This window comes from Xenopus tropicalis, chromosome 3 (genome assembly GCF_000004195.4).
Source record: "Xenopus tropicalis strain Nigerian chromosome 3, UCB_Xtro_10.0, whole genome shotgun sequence".
NCBI classification, from domain to species: domain Eukaryota; kingdom Metazoa; phylum Chordata; class Amphibia; order Anura; family Pipidae; genus Xenopus; species Xenopus tropicalis.
In genome coordinates this window covers 145917535-145936631 of record NC_030679.2, presented here as the reverse complement: position 1 = coordinate 145936631, position 19097 = coordinate 145917535, and the positions used below count along the sequence as shown (strand labels likewise).

The window sequence follows — 19097 nt, the reverse complement described above, 5'->3', positions numbered from 1 at the left end:
CTGGTCCAAATTATTAAGTTCCTCCTTGGAACAGGAGGCGGGGACTTGGCAAATCAGGATTAGATGCAAAAATGTTCTGTATAAATTGGACATCAGCCTGCAGTGCAATGAGGAAACATTCATTAATAGCATAGAAATACCGAGCGTTCCGATCCCAAAGGCACGGGGACAATAACCCCTGCTCTGCCAGCTAATATTTATGAAGGCAAAACTCTCTTTCAGTATTAAAGGACATGTCAACTCCAAAAATAATTTTTTGCCTAATAAAAAAAACCATAATTATATGCAACTTTCCAATATGGATTTATTAAACTCTTTTGGGGGGGAAGGGGTGGTTCTGCCTTCTTGGCCTGTTATTTCTGATCTGATCTGATCTGCATGAAGCCTGGGATCCACACCGGCCCAGAAGTATTTGCTCTAAGGGAGACCATCACCCTTAGTGAAATCAGGGAGCAGGGACCCCGTTAATGAGGTATAGAAAGCATAGGTTATATCATTTCATAGCACTTTCTAGGAATGTGAGCCAGTCAGCACTTATATAGAAAGAGCAGCTTTCCAGCTCCAACCAGGAGAGTAAAGGAGTAGTCTCCTACAGGCTTACTGCCCGAGAATAGGGACGCAGTAGTTTAGTTTAACCCTGCCCAAACTTATCCAAGGTGGGATAAACCGGTGGACTTCCTATGTTCCTCTCACTCTGTTGGTTGTCTATACCCTGCCCATACTCTGCAAGAGAGGGATAAACCGGTGGGCTTCCTATGTTCCTCTCACTCTGTTGGTTGTCTATACCCTGCCCATACTCTGCAAGAGAGGGATAAACCGGTGGGCTTCCTATGTTCCTCTCACTCTGTTGGTTGTCTATACCCTGCCCATACTCTGCAAGAGAGGGATAAACCGGTGGGCTTCCTATGTTCTTCTCACTCTGTTGGTTGTCCTAACCCTGCCCATACTCTGCAAGAGAGGGATAAACCGGTGAACTGCCTATGTTCTTCTCACTCTGTTGGTTGTCCTAACCCTGCCCATACTCTGCACAAGAGGGATAAACCAGTGGACTGCCTATGTTCCTGTCACTCTGTTGGTTGTCTTTACCCTGCCCATACTCTGCAAGAGAGGGATAAACCGGTGGGCTTCCTATGTTCCTGTCACTCTGTTGGTTGTCTTTACCCTGCCCATACTCTGCAAGAGAGGGAAAAACCAGTGGACTTTTATGTTCCTGTCACTCTGTTGGTTGTCTTTACTCTGCCCATACTCTGCAAGAGAGGGATAAACTGGTGGACTTGCTATGTTCTTCTCACTCTGTTGGTTGTCTTTACCCTGCCCATACTCTGCAAGAGAGGGAAAAACCAGTGGACTTTTATGTTCCTGTCACTCTGTTGGTTGTCTTTACTCTGCCCATACTCTGCAAGAGAGGGATAAACCGGTGAACACCATACTCTTATGCTTGATCTACTTGACCATCAATTTCCCTGCTGAGAAATTGCTATACCTCATAGGAGTGTTTGTCTGGGACAAATAAATCATCTGTTATTTTGTTTTGCAAGAGCTTCTGGCGTCCATCTATTCATTGAACCCTTATAGAGAAAACTTCCCCTTAGTGAAGGCCCATCCTGTGGAAGAGGAGTCCAATGTACCCCATGCTCTATCTCTAGCTGGACATTTTGACTAATATAGCCAAAAAGGGGTTTCATATACATACATACATACATATAAGTTACATAGTGATTTCCAATAATAATTTAACCAACAGGTATCTGTTCTTCCTTCTCTGCACAACATCTACTCTACTGTCCTTCAACAGCATATATCCCCAGCACAAACACACAGCCATACACACACACGGCACAAAGCTACAGTTGCAATGTTAATATAAATTTGCTCCTACCTCATTCTGCCTTCCCGCCCGTAGCACTCCGTCTGTTTCTACGGATTTATATATAATATATTAGGGATGGGAATATCCACAGAGGACCAGAGCTGCTCCCTTAGGTATAATTACACTCTGCAATTACTCTCGGTTTTTTCAGGCCCCAGGAGGTCCATAGAGATGGAATGTTCACCTGCAGTACCTCGGGGCCCTTAATGCATTCATCGTATAAATCATTACCAAGATGGATAGTAGCTGAGGTTGAGAGCAGATAATTTTATAACAGTAGACTTTAATCTTCACCTTTTCACTTTGATCTTCTCCTTTGCTAAAGAGACATCCCGTCTTTTATATCTGGCAGAGACGTAGAGACATTTTAACAATGTCACAGACCTTTCTGTAAAAAAAGGTTTTTCAACCCCTAATAAAATTAAGTAAGTTCATCACTTACCTATAATTAGTGAAACTAGTTTTTTTTTTCTCCCGGCGTGGATTAGCAGAGAAATTCCATATTTTGCCATAAAATTCACCGCAGAAAAAAGACAAAAAGTTGTCAAGACAAAAAAAAAGGAGTGTAAAAAATGTTACATGTAAAAAAAGTTGCCAATTGACTTCAAGAACTTTTACCCAATGCACCAGTTTCCATGTGCAGGACTAAAGGTGACCATACACGGTGAGATCTGCTTGTTTGGCTAAGGTTGCCAAATGAATGGATCTTCTCCTAATGGGCCCACCTAAGGTGGGTGATATCAGGCTAATTTGATCATTTAGACCTAGGGCCAAACCATCAAAATCAAACTTGTGGGTATAGGTGCCGTTGGACTGAGGACCACATCAAGGAGCTGATTTGGTCTCCAATTCGATGGAAAATCAATCCTGCCTGATCAAGATCTGCCCAATTTTAGGTGAGATGTTGGTAGGGTAAGCCCATTGGGGGTGCCCAAATATGGGCATATCAGCTGCTGAATCGGTCTAAAGCAGGGATCCCCAACCTTAATCATGAACCAAAGTCAAATGTAAAAAGACTTGGAGAGCAACACAAACATCATAAAAATTTATGGAGGTGCTGTGATTGGCTATTAGGCAGCCTCTATGCACCCTATCAGCTTACAGGGGCTTTATTTGTTTTTATTCAACCAAAACTTGCCCCCAAGTCAGGAATTCAAAAATAACTCCCTCGTTTGGGGGCACTGAGAGCAACATCCAAGGGGTTGGGTTGCCTCCGAGCCACTGGTTGGGGATCACTGGTCTAAAGGATTTGAATCGGCAGCAAAAGTTTCTGAGCTAATTAATCTATTTTACCAATTGATTAATTAGGTCACCACTGGGCCCAAATTTAAAATCAGGTCTGATTTTACCACTTTGAGTCTGATTTTAGTTACACCATGTTGGGTGGTACTCTTCTGTGTACTCCCCCCTGCCACCTTTCCATCATGAATGTCATTTAAATAAAAACATTCAAATATCAGGGCCAATATGTTTCTTCAGAAAAATTCAGCAGAACGCCCTTGGAAGAAATGATGGACAATGTAAAATGTGTAGCAATGGCTGATGGGATCTTTTGATTGTGCTCCAGTCACCCAACACTCTGAGTTGCTTCAACTTTTCAGGTTCGGTAACCCTCAAGAGAACATTCTCTTCATAAAATAATCATACAGGTTTTTTTTATTATTTCCGACTTGTTATGAGCAAATCTGACTTCTTATGAGCAAAAGATTTGGGGATAGAGGACACAAAAATTCCCCAACTGCTCAGAAGGTCCCGGTTCCTTTGCCTATACCCTGGTTGCAAGGTTTCCCTAACTGGCCCAGGAATCTTGGCCAGGTCCTGTCTTTAGGTAATATAATGAAAGGAAGCATTGCTCTTCCTTTGGTTTCACCAAATATCAAGACCTGATGTGCTGGGAGCCTGGAGCATAAGGTCCAACATCAAGCTTGGAAGCCCAAGAAGATTAGCATCCTTAGAGAAGTTGGTGTACAGGGAATATATGAATGAGGTAAAGATAGTGCATTGAAGTTTCTGGAAAAGCACGCCCATAGGAGTTGTGAGTTAGACAGGTCAGCTTGGCCAGGTCCTGTCTTTAGGTAATATAATGAAAGGAAGCACATGGCTCTTCCTTTGGTTTTCACCTAATATTAGGACCTGATGTGCTGGGAGCCTGGGGCATAAGGTCCAACATCATGGAAGCCCAAGGAGATCAGCATCCTTAGAGAAGTTGGTGTACAGGAAATATGTGAATGAGGTAAAGATAGTGCATAGCAGGTTCTGCAATAGCACGCCCATAGGAGTTGTGAGTTAGATAGGTCAGCTTGGCCAGGTCCTGTCATTAGGTAATGTAATGAAGCACATGGCTCTTCCTTTGGTTTTCACCTAACATCAGGGCCTGATGTGCTGGGAGCCTGGAGCATAAGGTCCAACATCAAGCTTGGAAGACCAAGGAGATCAGCATCCTTAGAGGAGTTGGTGTACAAGGAATATATGAATGAGGTAAAGATATAGTTTCTGGAAAAGCACGCCCATAGGAGTTGTGAGTTAGACAGGTCAGCTTAGAGGAGTGTTAAACTCTACTGAGGTGCAGTAGGGCGGAGTTAGTTCTCCAAGGCAACACTAACCATCAAAGTGTATGGATCACAGACTATAATAAGACCAAGGCTAGTGTTATCTCTGAGAGGCTTCTACTGGATGGGGATCCATTACACGGAAAGACTAATACTGAACATGTTCTATCTTCTAAGTGTTTTGGTGCTGACCAAGTATATATTGTGTGACCTTTGCTGTACCACTTATTCTTGCCTCATTCATTGTTGTACTCGGGGAGTGCATTTACACTGTTCAATAAATATTCTTATTGGTTAAGAATCACTGGCACCCACTTATTTTATAAAGTACTTGTAGTAAGAACATGTTGAGAGCTACAGTTAAGCTTCTTAAATACTTTCTGCTACTACCTCGAGAGGACCCAACTGAAAAAAGAGCTGCAGTATAATGGTGTTCTACTGGAGAGCAGCTAGAATAAGGTATTGCTGCCTCATGATCTTGGTCAAACATGAGGTCATTGGCCAACCCAAAACCTCCATTAAAATGTGTATTCAAGCAAATAGTGAAACTAATGGTATAATAGAAGAGGTAATCTGCCACAGTGTTTCAAGATGAGTTTTTTTATTTGGTACCTGCCAGGATGTTTTCCCTGGAGTTCATGTTGGGTCTAAACAATATAATGAAACATTTGGGGAGGAATATGCAGAACATGAGAGCCCAGCTCGAAGTCAGAATTGCAAAGATCTCCATGGCAACAGTATATTTGCCCTGGGCACTGAGAGAGGCTGGGATAAAGTACACCCACACACTGAGGAAGGCCAACATACTGAATGTGATCAATTTGGCTTCATTGAAACTGTCAGGGAGGCGTCTGGCCAGGAATGCAACAATGAAACTGATGGAGGCCAAGAGGCCAAGATATCCCAGCATGCACCAGAAAGCAAACTGAGAGTTTTCATTGCACTCTACAACAATGATCCCTGGTTTGGCTTCAATATTGTATTGTGGGAAAGGAGGGGAGATAGAGAGCCAGAAAATGCACAAAGTGAGTTGTATGAAGGTGCAGATGGTAATGATCATGTAGGGCACACGGGGAGTTGTCCATTTTTTGAGGCTGCTCCCGGGTTTAGTGGCCATGAAGGCAAAAACAACAATAACAGTTTTGGCCAAAATGCAGGATACACAGAGGGTAAAGACAAGGCCAAATGCCGCCTGGCGCAGAAGGCACTTCTCAGGTTGGGGGTAACCAATGAAAGCCAAAGCACAGAGGAAGCAGAAAGACAGAGATACTAAGAGAATACAACTCACTGAATAGTTGTTGGCTCTCACAGTTGGGGTGGATTTATAATGAATGAAAAGTCGAAAGATAAAAATTGGGACCATAGAGGAGAAAGTACTGATTGTTGCCAGGGTGATGCCCAAGTAATCCTCATAGGAAAGGAACTCAATGGGTTTTCGAAAACATCTGTCTCTTTTACTGTTGGGCCACATGTCCCAGGGGCACTTCCAGCACTCAATGGCATCTGAAAAGTACAAATAACAACAATTTGCAGATAATGTCTTGGCAACACATTAAATATTGCAGCTCCTAATGTTTTACCCACCCGTCTGATTGGAGACCTCTCCTTGGGCGCAGGGAACACAATGAAAGCAGCACACTGGCGCTCCTTCTATTACTGCCTTTTTAAACCCTACCGGGCAACTCTGACTGCACTCGGATAACGGAATCTTGCAAGGAACAAAGTCTACTATCAAACCAATGTCAAACATTACTTTTTTGTTCAAGCCTGAATGTGATGCAATGTAGCGGTCATTTTTGGTTATTTACCTCCTGATTCCCTGTAGGCCACCAAATTAACTTTTTGTTGATGCTGAAAATGTCCCCAGAAGGATTCAAAGTGTCGTAGCTTCCCACTTTCATTTGCTTGATGGTTCCATCCAATCCCAGCTGCCAGTTGACTATATCATAAACAGCCGGTGGGTTTCCATCCTTATCAAAAAATACTTCCCGATTGTTGCTTAGTTTCACCCGGACATTCTTAAAATAACCCAATAGCTGAACAGAGGGAAAAGCACATTCCATCTTTAACATTTTTCATATGTCAAAAGTAAAAGAAAAAAATATGTTATAAGATACTGAGATTTATCTAAATTAATAAAACTATGGGGACAGATTTACAAAAAGTCATAATTTTTTGTCATTTTTACTATTAAGAAACCACGAAAAAACCAGCTTCCATGAATGGCAGTCATTTTATCAAAAAATCTGAACTGAAAAAATACAAACAAAAAAAGTACAAAAAAGGCAACTTTTTTGACTTAATAAACACTACTTTTATGGGCCCATTTATCAAAGTCCGAATTTCGCACTTCTAAAAGTCTGAATGAAAAAATTCAGATTAAATACAATATTTTCTAATATGCGCTAAAAGCGCGAACATTTTGTATCATGGTCATACAAAAATATTGCAGTACGATCAAAAAGTTCAGAAATTTTTGTATCCAAACTATCGTAAACGGCGTGAAAATCTTCCTGACTTTGATCCTTCTGTGCATGTTTTTGGAAGCCTCCCATAGGGTCAATGGCATTCTGCAGCTCCAACCTGGCCCAAGGAAAGTCTCCCATAGGGCTCAATGGCACTCTGCAGCTCCAACCCGGCCCAAGGAAAGTCTCCCATAGGGCTCAATGGCACTCTGCAGCTCCAACCCGGCCCAAGGAAAGTCTCCCATAGGGCTCAATGGCACTCTGCAGCTCCAACCCGGCCCAAGGAAAGTCTCCCATAGGGCTCAATGGCACTCTGCAGCTCCAACCCGGCCCAAGGAAAACCTCCCATAGGGCTCAATGGCACTCTGCAGCTCCAACCCGGCCCAAGGAAAGTCTCCCATAGGGCTCAATGGCACTCTGCAGCTCCAACCCGGCCCAAGGAAAGTCTCCCATAGGACTCAATGGCACCCTGCAGCTCCAACCCGGCCCAAGGAAAGTCTCCCATAGGGCTCAATGGCACTCTGCAGCTCCAACCTGGCCCAAGGAAAGTCTCCCATAGGGCTCAATGGCACTCTGCAGCTCCAACCCGGCCCAAGGAAAGTCTCCCATAGGGCTCAATGGCACTCTGCAGCTCCAACCCGGCCCAAGGAAAGTCTCCCATAGGGCTCAATGGCACTCTGCAGCTCCAACCCGGCCCAAGGAAAGTCTCCCATAGGGCTCAATGGCACTCTGCAGCTCCAACCTGGCCCAAGGAAAGCCTCCCATAGGGCTCAATGGCACTCTGCAGCTCCAACCCGGCCCAAGGAAAGTCTCCCATAGGGCTCAATGGCACTCTGCAGCTCCAACCCGGCCCAAGGAAAGTCTCCCATAGGGCTCAATGGCACTCTGCAGCTCCAACCCGGCCCAAGGAAAGTCTCCCATAGGGCTCAATGGCACTCTGCAGCTCCAACCCGGCCCAAGGAAAGTCTCCCATAGGGCTCAATGGCACTCTGCAGCTCCAACCCGGCCCAAGGAAAGTCTCCCATAGGGCTCAATGGCACTCTGCAGCTCCAACCCGGCCCAAGGAAAGTCTCCCATAGGGCTCAATGGCACTCTGCAGCTCCAACCCAGCCCAAGGAAAGTCTCCCATAGGGCTCAATGGCACTCTGCAGCTCCAACCCGGCCCAAGGAAAGTCTCCCATAGGGCTCAATGGCACTCTGCAGCTCCAACCCGGCCCAAGGAAAGTCTCCCATAGGGCTCAATGGCACTCTGCAGCTCCAACCCGGCCCAAGGAAAGTCTCCCATAGGGCTCAATGGCACTCTGCAGCTCCAACCCGGCCCAAGGAAAGTCTCCCATAGGGCTCAATGGCACTCTGCAGCTCCAACCCGGCCCAAGGAAAGTCTCCCATAGGGCTCAATGGCACTCTGCAGCTCCAACCTGGCCCAAGGAAAGTCTCCCATAGGGCTCAATGGCACTCTGCAGCTCCAACCCGGCCCAAGGAAAGTCTCCCATAGGGCTCAATGGCACTCTGCAGCTCCAACCTGGCCCAAGGAAAGTCTCCCATAGGGCTCAATGGCACTCTGCAGCTCCAACCCGGCCCAAGGAAAGTCTCCCATAGGGCTCAATGGCACTCTGCAGCTCCAACCCGGCCCAAGGAAAGTCTCCCATAGGGCTCAATGGCACTCTGCAGCTCCAACCCGGCCCAAGGAAAGTCTCCCATAGGGCTCAATGGCACTCTGCAGCTCCAACCCGGCCCAAGGAAAGTCTCCCATAGGGCTCAATGGCACTCTGCAGCTCCAACCCGGCCCAAGGAAAGTCTCCCATAGGGCTCAATGGCACTCTGCAGCTCCAACCCGGCCCAAGGAAAGTCTCCCATAGGGCTCAATGGCACTCTGCAGCTCCAACCCGGCCCGAGGAAAGTCTCCCATAGGGCTCAATGGCACTCTGCAGCTCCAACCCGGCCCAAGGAAAGTCTCCCATAGGGCTCAATGGCACTCTGCAGCTCCAACCCGGCCCAAGGAAAGTCTCCCATAGGGCTCAATGGCACTCTGTAGCTCCAACCCGGCCCAAGGAAAGTCTCCCATAGGGCTCAATGGCACTCTGCAGCTCCAACCCGGCCCAAGGAAAGTCTCCCATAGGGCTCAATGGCACTCTGCAGCTCCAACCCGGCCCAAGGAAAGTCTCCCATAGGGCTCAATGGCACTCTGTAGCTCCAACCCGGCCCAAGGAAAGTCTCCCATAGGGCTCAATGGCACTCTGCAGCTCCAACCCGGCCCAAGGAAAGTCTCCCATAGGGCTCAATGGCACTCTGCAGCTCCAACCCGGCCCAAGGAAAGTCTCCCATAGGGCTCAATGGCACTCTGCAGCTCCAACCCGGCCCAAGGAAAGCCTCCCATAGGCCTCAATGGCACTCTGCAGCTCCAACCCGGCCCAAGGAAAGTCTCCCATAGGGCTCAATGGCACTCTGCAGCTCCAACCCGGCCCAAGGAAAGTCTCCCATAGGGCTCAATGGCACTCTGCAGCTCCAACCCGGCCCAAGGAAAGTCTCCCATAGGGCTCAATGGCACTCTGCAGCTCCAACCCGGCCCAAGGAAAGTCTCCCATAGGGCTCAATGGCACTCTGCAGCTCCAACCCGGCCCAAGGAAAGTCTCCCATAGGGCTCAATGGCACTCTGTAGCTCCAACCCGGCCCAAGGAAAGTCTCCCATAGGGCTCAATGGCACTCTGCAGCTCCAACCCGGCCCAAGGAAAGTCTCCCATAGGGCTCAATGGCACTCTGCAGCTCCAACCCGGCCCAAGGAAAGTCTCCCATAGGGCTCAATGGCACTCTGCAGCTCCAACCCGGCCCAAGGAAAGTCTCCCATAGGGCTCAATGGCACTCTGCAGCTCCAACCCGGCCCAAGGAAAGTCTCCCATAGGGCTCAATGGCACTCTGCAGCTCCAACCCGGCCCAAGGAAAGCCTCCCATAGGGCTCAATGGCACTCTGCAGCTCCAACCCGGCCCAAGGAAAGTCTCCCATAGGGCTCAATGGCACTCTGTAGCTCCAACCCGGCCCAAGGAAAGTCTCCCATAGGGCTCAATGGCACTCTGCAGCTCCAACCCGGCCCAAGGAAAGTCTCCCATAGGGCTCAATGGCACTCTGTAGCTCCAACCCGGCCCAAGGAAAGTCTCCCATAGGGCTCAATGGCACTCTGCAGCTCCAACCCGGCCCAAGGAAAGTCTCCCATAGGGCTCAATGGCACTCTGCAGCTCCAACCCGGCCCAAGGAAAGTCTCCCATAGGGCTCAATGGCACTCTGCAGCTCCAACCCGGCCCAAGGAAAGTCTCCCATAGGGCTCAGTGGCACTCTGCAGCTCCAACCCGGCCCAAGGAAAGTCTCCCATAGGGCTCAGTGGCACTCTGCAGCTCCAACCCGGCCCAAGGAAAGCCTCCCATAGGGCTCAATGGCACTCTGCAGCTCCAACCCGGCCCAAGGAAAGCCTCCCATAGGGCTCAATGGCACTCTGCAGCTCCAACCTGGCCCAAGGAAAGTCTCCCATAGGGCTCAATGGCACTCTGCAGCTCCAACCCGGCCCAAGGAAAGTCTCCCATAGGGCTCAATGGCACTCTGCAGCTCCAACCCGGCCCAAGGAAAGTCTCCCATAGGGCTCAATGGCACTCTGCAGCTCCAACCGAAGCTTGAATGAATCCGAAACTTTCCTACTCATTGCAACAAATATGATTGTTGCACAAATTGTTGCATAAATTGTCGCAAAGTTTGAAAAAGTTGCGCAAATTAACGAAAATATTGCAGAAAATACACAAAAGTTGTAAACTTAAAAAAATAGCATGGGGTATCTGATTTTAGCCAGTCTGCAACCCGTTTTTAATTCTTTTATCTGAACTGATGTATGATCCTATGGACAGAGGACATGCTTTGTTCCTTTGCATAAATATGCCAGTTGGATGTCATGTTCCTATTCTTGTATCTTTGTCCCATCAAAAGGCTCACCAATTTCTTTTAGAAAACAATGTATATCAACAAGTTATTGTAATATTTTACTTCTGATTAAAATTACATTCTAGACAATTTGTGGTGCTTCTTTTCAGTTTCTGAGTAGGGACAACATGCAGTGTTACCCTTGACTTTTTAGTTCTGGAAGAGCCAGGGATTTAGTGGGACCTGGGTTGGATTTACTGGATTGCTTCACTGACAATAGAATTGATGAATGAGTTTAGTGTAAGTGTATATAAATGCTCCTAAGCTTTACTTTTTCCTCAGATGTCCTCTGCTCCATAGCCTGATATGACTTTCATTTTTGTATCTTCTCCTAAAGGATTAGACTATATATAATAATATATTAATGAGTCTATCATCATCAGCTGATATGGAAAGAGTTCTTTTGCCGAGCTTATGACTAGTGATGGGCGAAAAAGTTTGGCAGGCATGGATTTGTGGCGAATTTCCATGTTTCGCCATTGGCAGATTTTTTCTTGAAGAGGCTGAAAAAATTCGCTGCGCATACTAAAATTGTCACCCATGTCAAAGGAATTGTCGAGCATCAAAAAAAGAATTGTCGCACATCAAAAAATTGTCTCTCGCATCAAAAAATTGTCTCTCATCAAAAGAATTGTCTCTCATCAAAAGAATTGTCTCTCGTGTCAAAAAGAATTGTCTCCCACATCAAAAAGAATTGTCTCTCGCGTCAAAAAGAATTGTCTCTCACATCAAAAAGAATTGTCTCTCGCGTCAAAAAGAATTGTCTCTCGCGTCAAAAAGAATTGTCTCTCACATCAAAAAGAATTGTCTCTCGCGTCAAAAAGAATTGTCTCTTGCATCAAAAAGAATTGTCTCTCGTGTCAAAAAGAATTGTCTCCCACATCAAAAAGAATTGTCTCTCGCGTCAAAAAGAATTGTCTCTCACATCAAAAAGAATTGTCTCTCGCGTCAAAAAGAATTGTCTCTTGCATCAAAAAGAATTGTCTCTCGTGTAAAAAAGAATTGTCTCCCACATCAAAAAGAATTGTCTCTCGCATGAAAAAGAATTGTCTCTCGCATCAAAAAGAATTGTCTCTCGCGTAAAAAAGAATTGTCACTCGCATCAAAAAGAATTGTCTCTCATCAAAAGAATTTTCGTTTTTTTTTACACTTGGAATTTTTCCCGTTTTGCCAATTTTTTACCATTTCAGCAAAAGATTTGCAAATTTTTCAGCGAAGCGAAACGGGACAGATTTGCTCATCACTACTTATGACAAAAACTTGAGCCATATTGAGTTTTCACTTGTCAATATAATACCAATTCAGTAATACATAGAGTGAATCTCTCCAGTTTTGCTTCGCAAAAAAATTTGCAAAACTGCTGAAAAATTCGCAAAACAGCTAAAAATGAGTGAAACGCGGCTACTACATGACTTTTTTGATGCGCGCAATTATTTTTCTTATGGAAACGCTTTTTTTCCTCATTTTGCAGTAGTTTTGTAAAAATGCAGAAGTGTAGAATTTTGCTGCAAATCCATGCCTGGTGAAAAAATTCACTCATCACTAGTGACATGGTTCCGCGGCAAATTTCCATGTTTTACCATTGGTGGATTGTTTCGTTAAACAGGCACAAAAATTTGGTGCGGAAAAATTCACCACACGCCAAAAAAGTAGCGGCAAATTTTTTTGCCGCGTACGTAATTTTTTTTACATGTGTCATTTTGTGCGTTAAGCAAATTTTTGGCATTTTGCAAATTTTTGCATACTTTTGCGAATTTTTTTGGAAAATTGAAACAGTACAGATTTGCTCATCACTACTAATTACTAGCAATACAGCAATGCAACCAAATACCTTGCCGCAGAAAAAATTGTCACTGCAGAATTTTTTTGTCGCGCATCACTCTGGGCGTGGTCACGTAAAAAAAAGGGCGTGGTTGTGTCAAATTGAACGTGGTCACATCAAAAAATTGTGCGACAAATGCGTTTCGCAAATTTTTTGCCGTTTTGTGAATTTTCTTGCCGTTTCACAAATTTTATGGTGAAGCGATATGGGACAGATCCCTAGTGGCCACAGATTTACAATGGTAAAAAGTAAAGCCTTGACGATACCTCAAAGTAACCTGTATGAGGCAGAACTCTCTGACATAGAGCTTTATATTGTTTAACGCATTTACTTTTACCTGCCATGGTTTGAAATGTCCTATATCTGAAAAATTATCTCCAACCAATGGTCCATCCAGGGCTTGACGTTGGCTCAGGTCATGCAGAGCTGTTGCTATCACATACACCGCAGTATAGATATTGTAGGAGGCTGTTAATCTGGACACATCATTATAGCTGTTCTGCACAGAATTTAGATTTTCCTCTCCTGTACATTGTTTTTTAACATTTTTCAGAGCATCAGTAAGGTTGCTCTGGTTTATAAAGGTGCAGCCAAAGGCTTCTTCCCATAACTTTTGTGTCCAAAGTATCCCTGGTGTATTGTGGGTGTTGATGGAGTTGAGGAACTCCTGAAACCCTGGGATGTTGGAGCTGTAGAAAGCAAAACCTATAGTTCCAAAAAGTAAGGAAGAATATTTTTCCACAGCTAAGATTTCTGAAATGGACCAACCCTCGCTGGCAACCAACGTTTTTCCAGTTACATTTTGTTTCAGCATCTCAACCAGAAGGGGAAATAAGTAGAAGTCAACTGAGAAGACTACTAGGACATTGGCACTTGAATTCTTTATGGTTTTAACAATGTTTGGTAGATTTTGATTAAGTAGGTTGTCTGAAATATACACGGTGTAGGCCACACAAGCTCCTTCTTTCACGACCTCCTGTCTGATGACCTCTATCGCTTTGGTGCCATAATCGTCATTAGAGGCTATAAGCCCCACCCATTTCCATTTAAAATGCAAAACCATCTGGGCCAGTCCCCTGGACTGAAAGTCATCACTCGGGACGGTTCTAAAGAAGGAAGGGAACTGTCTCTTGTCACTCAAGAGAGAGCTGGTAGAATAGTGGCTGATCTTTAGATAAAAAAAGATTCAGTTTAAACTATAGAAATCTGATTATGATATTAGTACAAAATATCAAAGTCATTTAGAGATCTATTCATATCAATGTTCCATTTCATTATCATTGAATTTGTATAATGAAGATAGAGGCATGCAGGGAGATGATGTCCAACAACATCAGGGTTGTATTCGTAAAGCAATATTGCACAATAAAACTTTTCAGGCTCTCCAGTGCCCGTGGCTGCATTAAAATGCAAAAGAATCCTCCAATGAGAATCCCAGCTGAAGTGAATAAATCTGGCTCCCTGTTCTCTGTTCCTGCAATTGGAGTTGGGAGCAATAATCAGCATTCTCATTGGTCTGTTCTTTTGCATTTTTAATGAGGTTTTCATCAGTAGAATTCTCATTGGCGAACTGTCTTGCATCTATAATGACATTACAAAACTAGGGGGCGCAATGAGGCAGCATAATGGTTGGGTTAACAACCCATTTAACTGCTGTACATTTTGCAGGTGAAATATAGGCACAAGGTTGACAGCGATGGGCAACAATTGGCGAATTTTTTCGACAAGCACGGATTTGCAGCGAATTTCCGCATTTTGCCATTGGCAAATTGTTTCACGAAACTTGCGTGAAAATTCGTCGCGGAAAAAATCATTGCTCTGAACTTTTTTGTTGCGCGTCAAAAAAGGATGCGATTGCGAAAAAGGGCGTGGCTGCATCAAATTGGGCGTGGTCACGCAAAAAAGAATAAGGGCACGGCCGTGTCAAAATTGGGCACAGGCGACAAAAAGATAGACGCGGGTGACAAAAAAGACGCAGGCGACTATAAAAATTGCGCGGCAAATGCGTTTTGCAAATTTTCTTGCTGTTTTGCGAATTTTATGGTGAAGGGAAACAGGACAGATTCGCTCATCCCTATTGGTGAATGTCCCTGAAATTTTGGTGAGGATAACTAAGGATTCTCACATGTTAAGTAGTGATGAGCGAATCTGTTCCGGCACGACTATTCTTTTGACGCCCGCGACTAATTATTTTGTCGCAAGACTAATCTTTTGACGCGCAACTATTTATTTTGACGCCTCAACTATTTATTTTGACGCCCGCGACTATTTATTTTGACGCATGACTATTTTTTGACGCCCGCAACTAATTATTTTGGCGCGAGACTAATCTTTTGACGTGCAACTATTTATTTTGATGCTGCAACTATTAATTTGACTCCGCGACTATTCTTTTGACGCCCGCGACTATTTATTTTGACGCCGCAACTATTTATTTTGACTCTGCGACTATTCTTTTGACGCCGCAACTATTTATTTTGACTCTGCGACTATTCTTTTGACGCCCGCAACTATTTATTTTGACGCCCGCGACTATTTATTTTGACGCATGACTATTCTTTTGATGCCCGCAACTAATTATTTTGGCGCGAGACTAATCTTTTGACGTGCAACTATTTATTTTGATGCTGCAACTATTAATTTGACTCCGCGACTATTCTTTTGACGCCCGCGACTATTTATTTTGACGCCGCAACTATTTATTTTGACTCTGCGGCTATTCTTTTGACGCCCGCGACTATTTATTTTGACGCATGACTATTCTTTTGACGCCCGCAACTAATTATTTTGGCGCGAGACTAATCTTTTGACGTGCAACTATTTATTTTGATGCTGCAACTATTAATTTGACTCCGCGACTATTCTTTTGACGCCCGCGACTATTTATTTTGACGCCGCAACTATTTATTTTGACTCTGCGACTATTCTTTTGACGCCGCAACTATTTATTTTGACTCTGCGACTATTCTTTTGACGCCCGCGACTATTTATTTTGACGCCGCAACTATTTATTTTGACTCTGCAACTATTCTTTTGACGCCTGCGACTATTTATTTTGATGCCGCAACTATTTATTTTGACTCTGCGACTATTCTTTTGACGCCCGCAACTATTTATTTTGACGCTGCAACTGTTTATTTTACTCCTCGACTATTCTCTTGACGCCCGCAACTATTTATTTTGACGCTGCAACTATTTATTTTGATTCCGCGACTATTCTTTTGACGCCCGTGACTATTTATTTTGACACCGCAACTATTTATTTTGACTCCGTGACTATTCTTTTGATGCCCGCGACTATTTATTTTGATGCCGCAACTATTTATTTTGACTCTGCGACTATTCTTTTGACACCCGCAACTATTTATTTTGATGCTGCAACTGTTTATTTTACTCCTCGACTATTCTTTTGACACCCGTGACTATTTATTTTGACACCGCAACTATTTATTTTGACTCCGCGACTATTCTTTTGACGCCGTGACTATTTATTTTGACACCGCAACTATTTATTTTGACTCCGCGACTATTCTTTTGATGCCCGCGACTATTTATTTTGACGCCGCAACTATTTATTTTTACTCCGTGACTATTCTTTTGACGCCCGTGACTATTTATTTTGACGCCACAACTATTTATTTTAATTCCGCGACTATTCTTTTGACGCCCGCGACTGTTTATTTTGACACTGCAACTATTTATTTTGACTCAGCGACAATTCTTTTGACGCCCGCGACTGTTTATTTTGCGAAACACGGAAATTCACTGCGAATCTTTGCCTGGCCAAACATTTCACCAATCACTAATGTTAAGCATTTTGTGCAACTTAGTTTGGATAAGTACGGAGCCAGATCACTTAATCAATACATTTGACATGAATATAATGAAATGGAATCTTGAAAAAACTCTTCAAAACCAATTTAGCTCTTCAACTGCATGATATGTAGTTAAACATTCTACCGACCCCCCTCACCTGTGGGAATTTACACAGCCCTAGAATATGAGCCATGAGGATGGAGTGGCTAGACTTTGAGTGGCCAATGACGGCAGTAAGAGGAGGATGTTCCCGGCAGCAGTAATTTGGTATCACTCGGTCTAGACCAGTTATCATCCAGAGTGTTCCCACCAACTCCCTTTGGAGAACAACACAGGAGTCATAGACATAGAAACCCAGGGTACTGTTGGGTAGGAGGTCAGGGTTTCTGTTGATCTCTTCCACCGCAAATCTGATGGCCTGGAACGGCTGATAGAATCGAAGGCGGAACCTAAATGGTCAAATGTTATGAAACCTTTAGACAAAAGCTAAGATGAGGCTACGTTGGCCAACTCAACATATAGAGGAGAATTCACAAAAGTGGTGATATTGAGACAATATCAAAGTGAAGATACAGTAGATTTGTCTGATTTTCTTCCTTATGTACAAACTTTTATGTCCACGTGTTAGTTAACCTGGCCCATAGTGAACACATATACAATTCTCATGTAAAATCTTGTGTTAAAAGCAGCAATGTCTCCACAATTGTGAATAAAATAGTTTTTGCACTTGCACAGATACTAAATTACAAATAAAATAGGAGATGGAGGAATGTGCACTGATTGATCCATTTGCTTGTACTAAAATTGGCCAGATCTGTCGCACTTCCGTTGTACAGGTATGGGATCCGTTATCCAGAAACCTGTTATCCAAAAAGCTCAGAATTACAGAAAGGCCATCGCCCATAGACTCCATTTTAATCAAATAATTCGGAATTTTAAAAATGATTTCCTTTTTCCCTGTAGTAATAAAACTGTACCTTGTACTTGATCCCAACTAAGATATAATTACCTCTTATTGGGGGCAGAACAGCCCTATTGGGTTTATTTCATGGTTAAATGATTCCCTTTTCTCTGTAATAATAAAACAGTACCTGTACTTGATCCCAACTAAGATATAATTACCCCTTATTGGGGCAGAACAGCCCTATTGGGTTTATTTCATGGTTAAATGATTCCCTTTTCACTGTAATAATAAAACAGTACCTGTACTTGATCCCAACTAAGATATAATTACCCCTTATTGGGGCAGAACAGCCCTATTGGGTTTATTTCATGGTTAAATGATTCCCTTTTCTCTGTAATAATAAAACAGTACCTGTACTTGATCCCAACTAAGATATAATTACCCCTTATTGGGGGCAGAACAGCCCTATTGGGTTTATTTCATGGTTAAATGATTCCCTTTTCTCTGTAATAATAAAACAGTACCTGTACTTGATCCCAACTAAGATATAATTACCCCTTATTGGGGGCAGAACAGCCCTATTGGGTTTATTTAATGGTTAAATGATTCCCTTTTCTCTGTAATAATAAAACAGTACCTGTACTTGATCCCAACTAAGATATAATTACCCCTTATTGGGGCAGAACAGCCCTATTGGGTTTATTTAATGGTTAAATGATTCCCTTTTCTCTGTAATAATAAAACAGTACCTGTACTTGATCCCAACTAAGATATAATTACCCCTTATTGGGGCAGAACAGCCCTATTGGGTTTATTTAATGGTTAAATGATTCCCTTTTCTCTGTAATAATAAAACAGTACCTGTACTTGATCCCAACTAAGATATAATTACCCCTTATTGGGGCAGAACAGCCCTATTGGGTTTATTTAATGGTTAAATGATTCCCTTTTCTCTGTAATAATAAAACAGTACCTGTACTTGATCCCAACTAAGATATAATTACCCCTTATTGGGGGCAGAACAGCCCTATTGGGTTTATTTCATGGTTAAATGATTCCCCTTTCTCTGTAATAATAAAACAGTACCTGTACTTGGCCTCGGAGTGCTCCCACAACCCCTCTATCACCTTATATTATGGCAAAATGTAGTTATGAGTATATAAAATGAAAAAAGTATGTAAATAAAAAGATTTGGGCAATCACGATAGCTTGGGTTGATGAAACACAAATGCAATTGCACTTACACTTTGCAAGTATCTGGGGTTGGCTTCTCTTTAAAGGTGACCAAGGGGAAGACACCATCACTGTGAATGGGAATCACTGCTCCTATTAGAAGATCCCCAGGTACCAGAATCCCATGGGAGCCCGAGACTGAGGGGTTCCCATCCATATAGTAGGCAGGGGTAAGGCATGTAAGGGTGAGGTGCAGGAACGTTCTGTAGAAATAGGGTGTGGACCTGCAATGCAATGAGATGATTTTGGGGTAACAGTCACCCTGCTATAGTTTCAGGGGTACCCAGGGCACAAATAAGCACTCACCCCAAATCCCCCCCTAACTGGCCTTCAGGCTGGGCCCCCTTAGCCCATAACAAGGTTACAGATATATAGAAACATTGGGGTAACAGTCACCCCGCTATAGTCCCAGGGGTACCCAGGGCACAAATAAGCACTCACCCCAAATCCCCCCCTAACTGGCCTTCAGGCTGGGCC

The 19097-nt window shown here is 43.9% G+C and overlaps 1 protein-coding gene across 1 annotated transcript; it reads right to left on the bottom strand.

Moving 5' to 3' along the window:
• Positions 1-92: 92 nt before the first annotated feature.
• On the bottom strand, positions 93-18777 carry LOC100493960 (extracellular calcium-sensing receptor). The gene is made up of 8 exons (XM_012960286.2): positions 18632-18777; positions 16641-16932; positions 13005-13835; positions 6228-6455; positions 6004-6127; positions 5032-5922; positions 1173-1322; positions 93-97 (listed from the first exon to the last, which is right to left on the bottom strand). Exons 1-8 carry the CDS (start codon positions 18775-18777, stop codon positions 93-95), a joined length of 2667 nt encoding a protein of 888 aa, XP_012815740.2.
• Between the last annotated feature and the right edge of the window lie 320 nt (positions 18778-19097).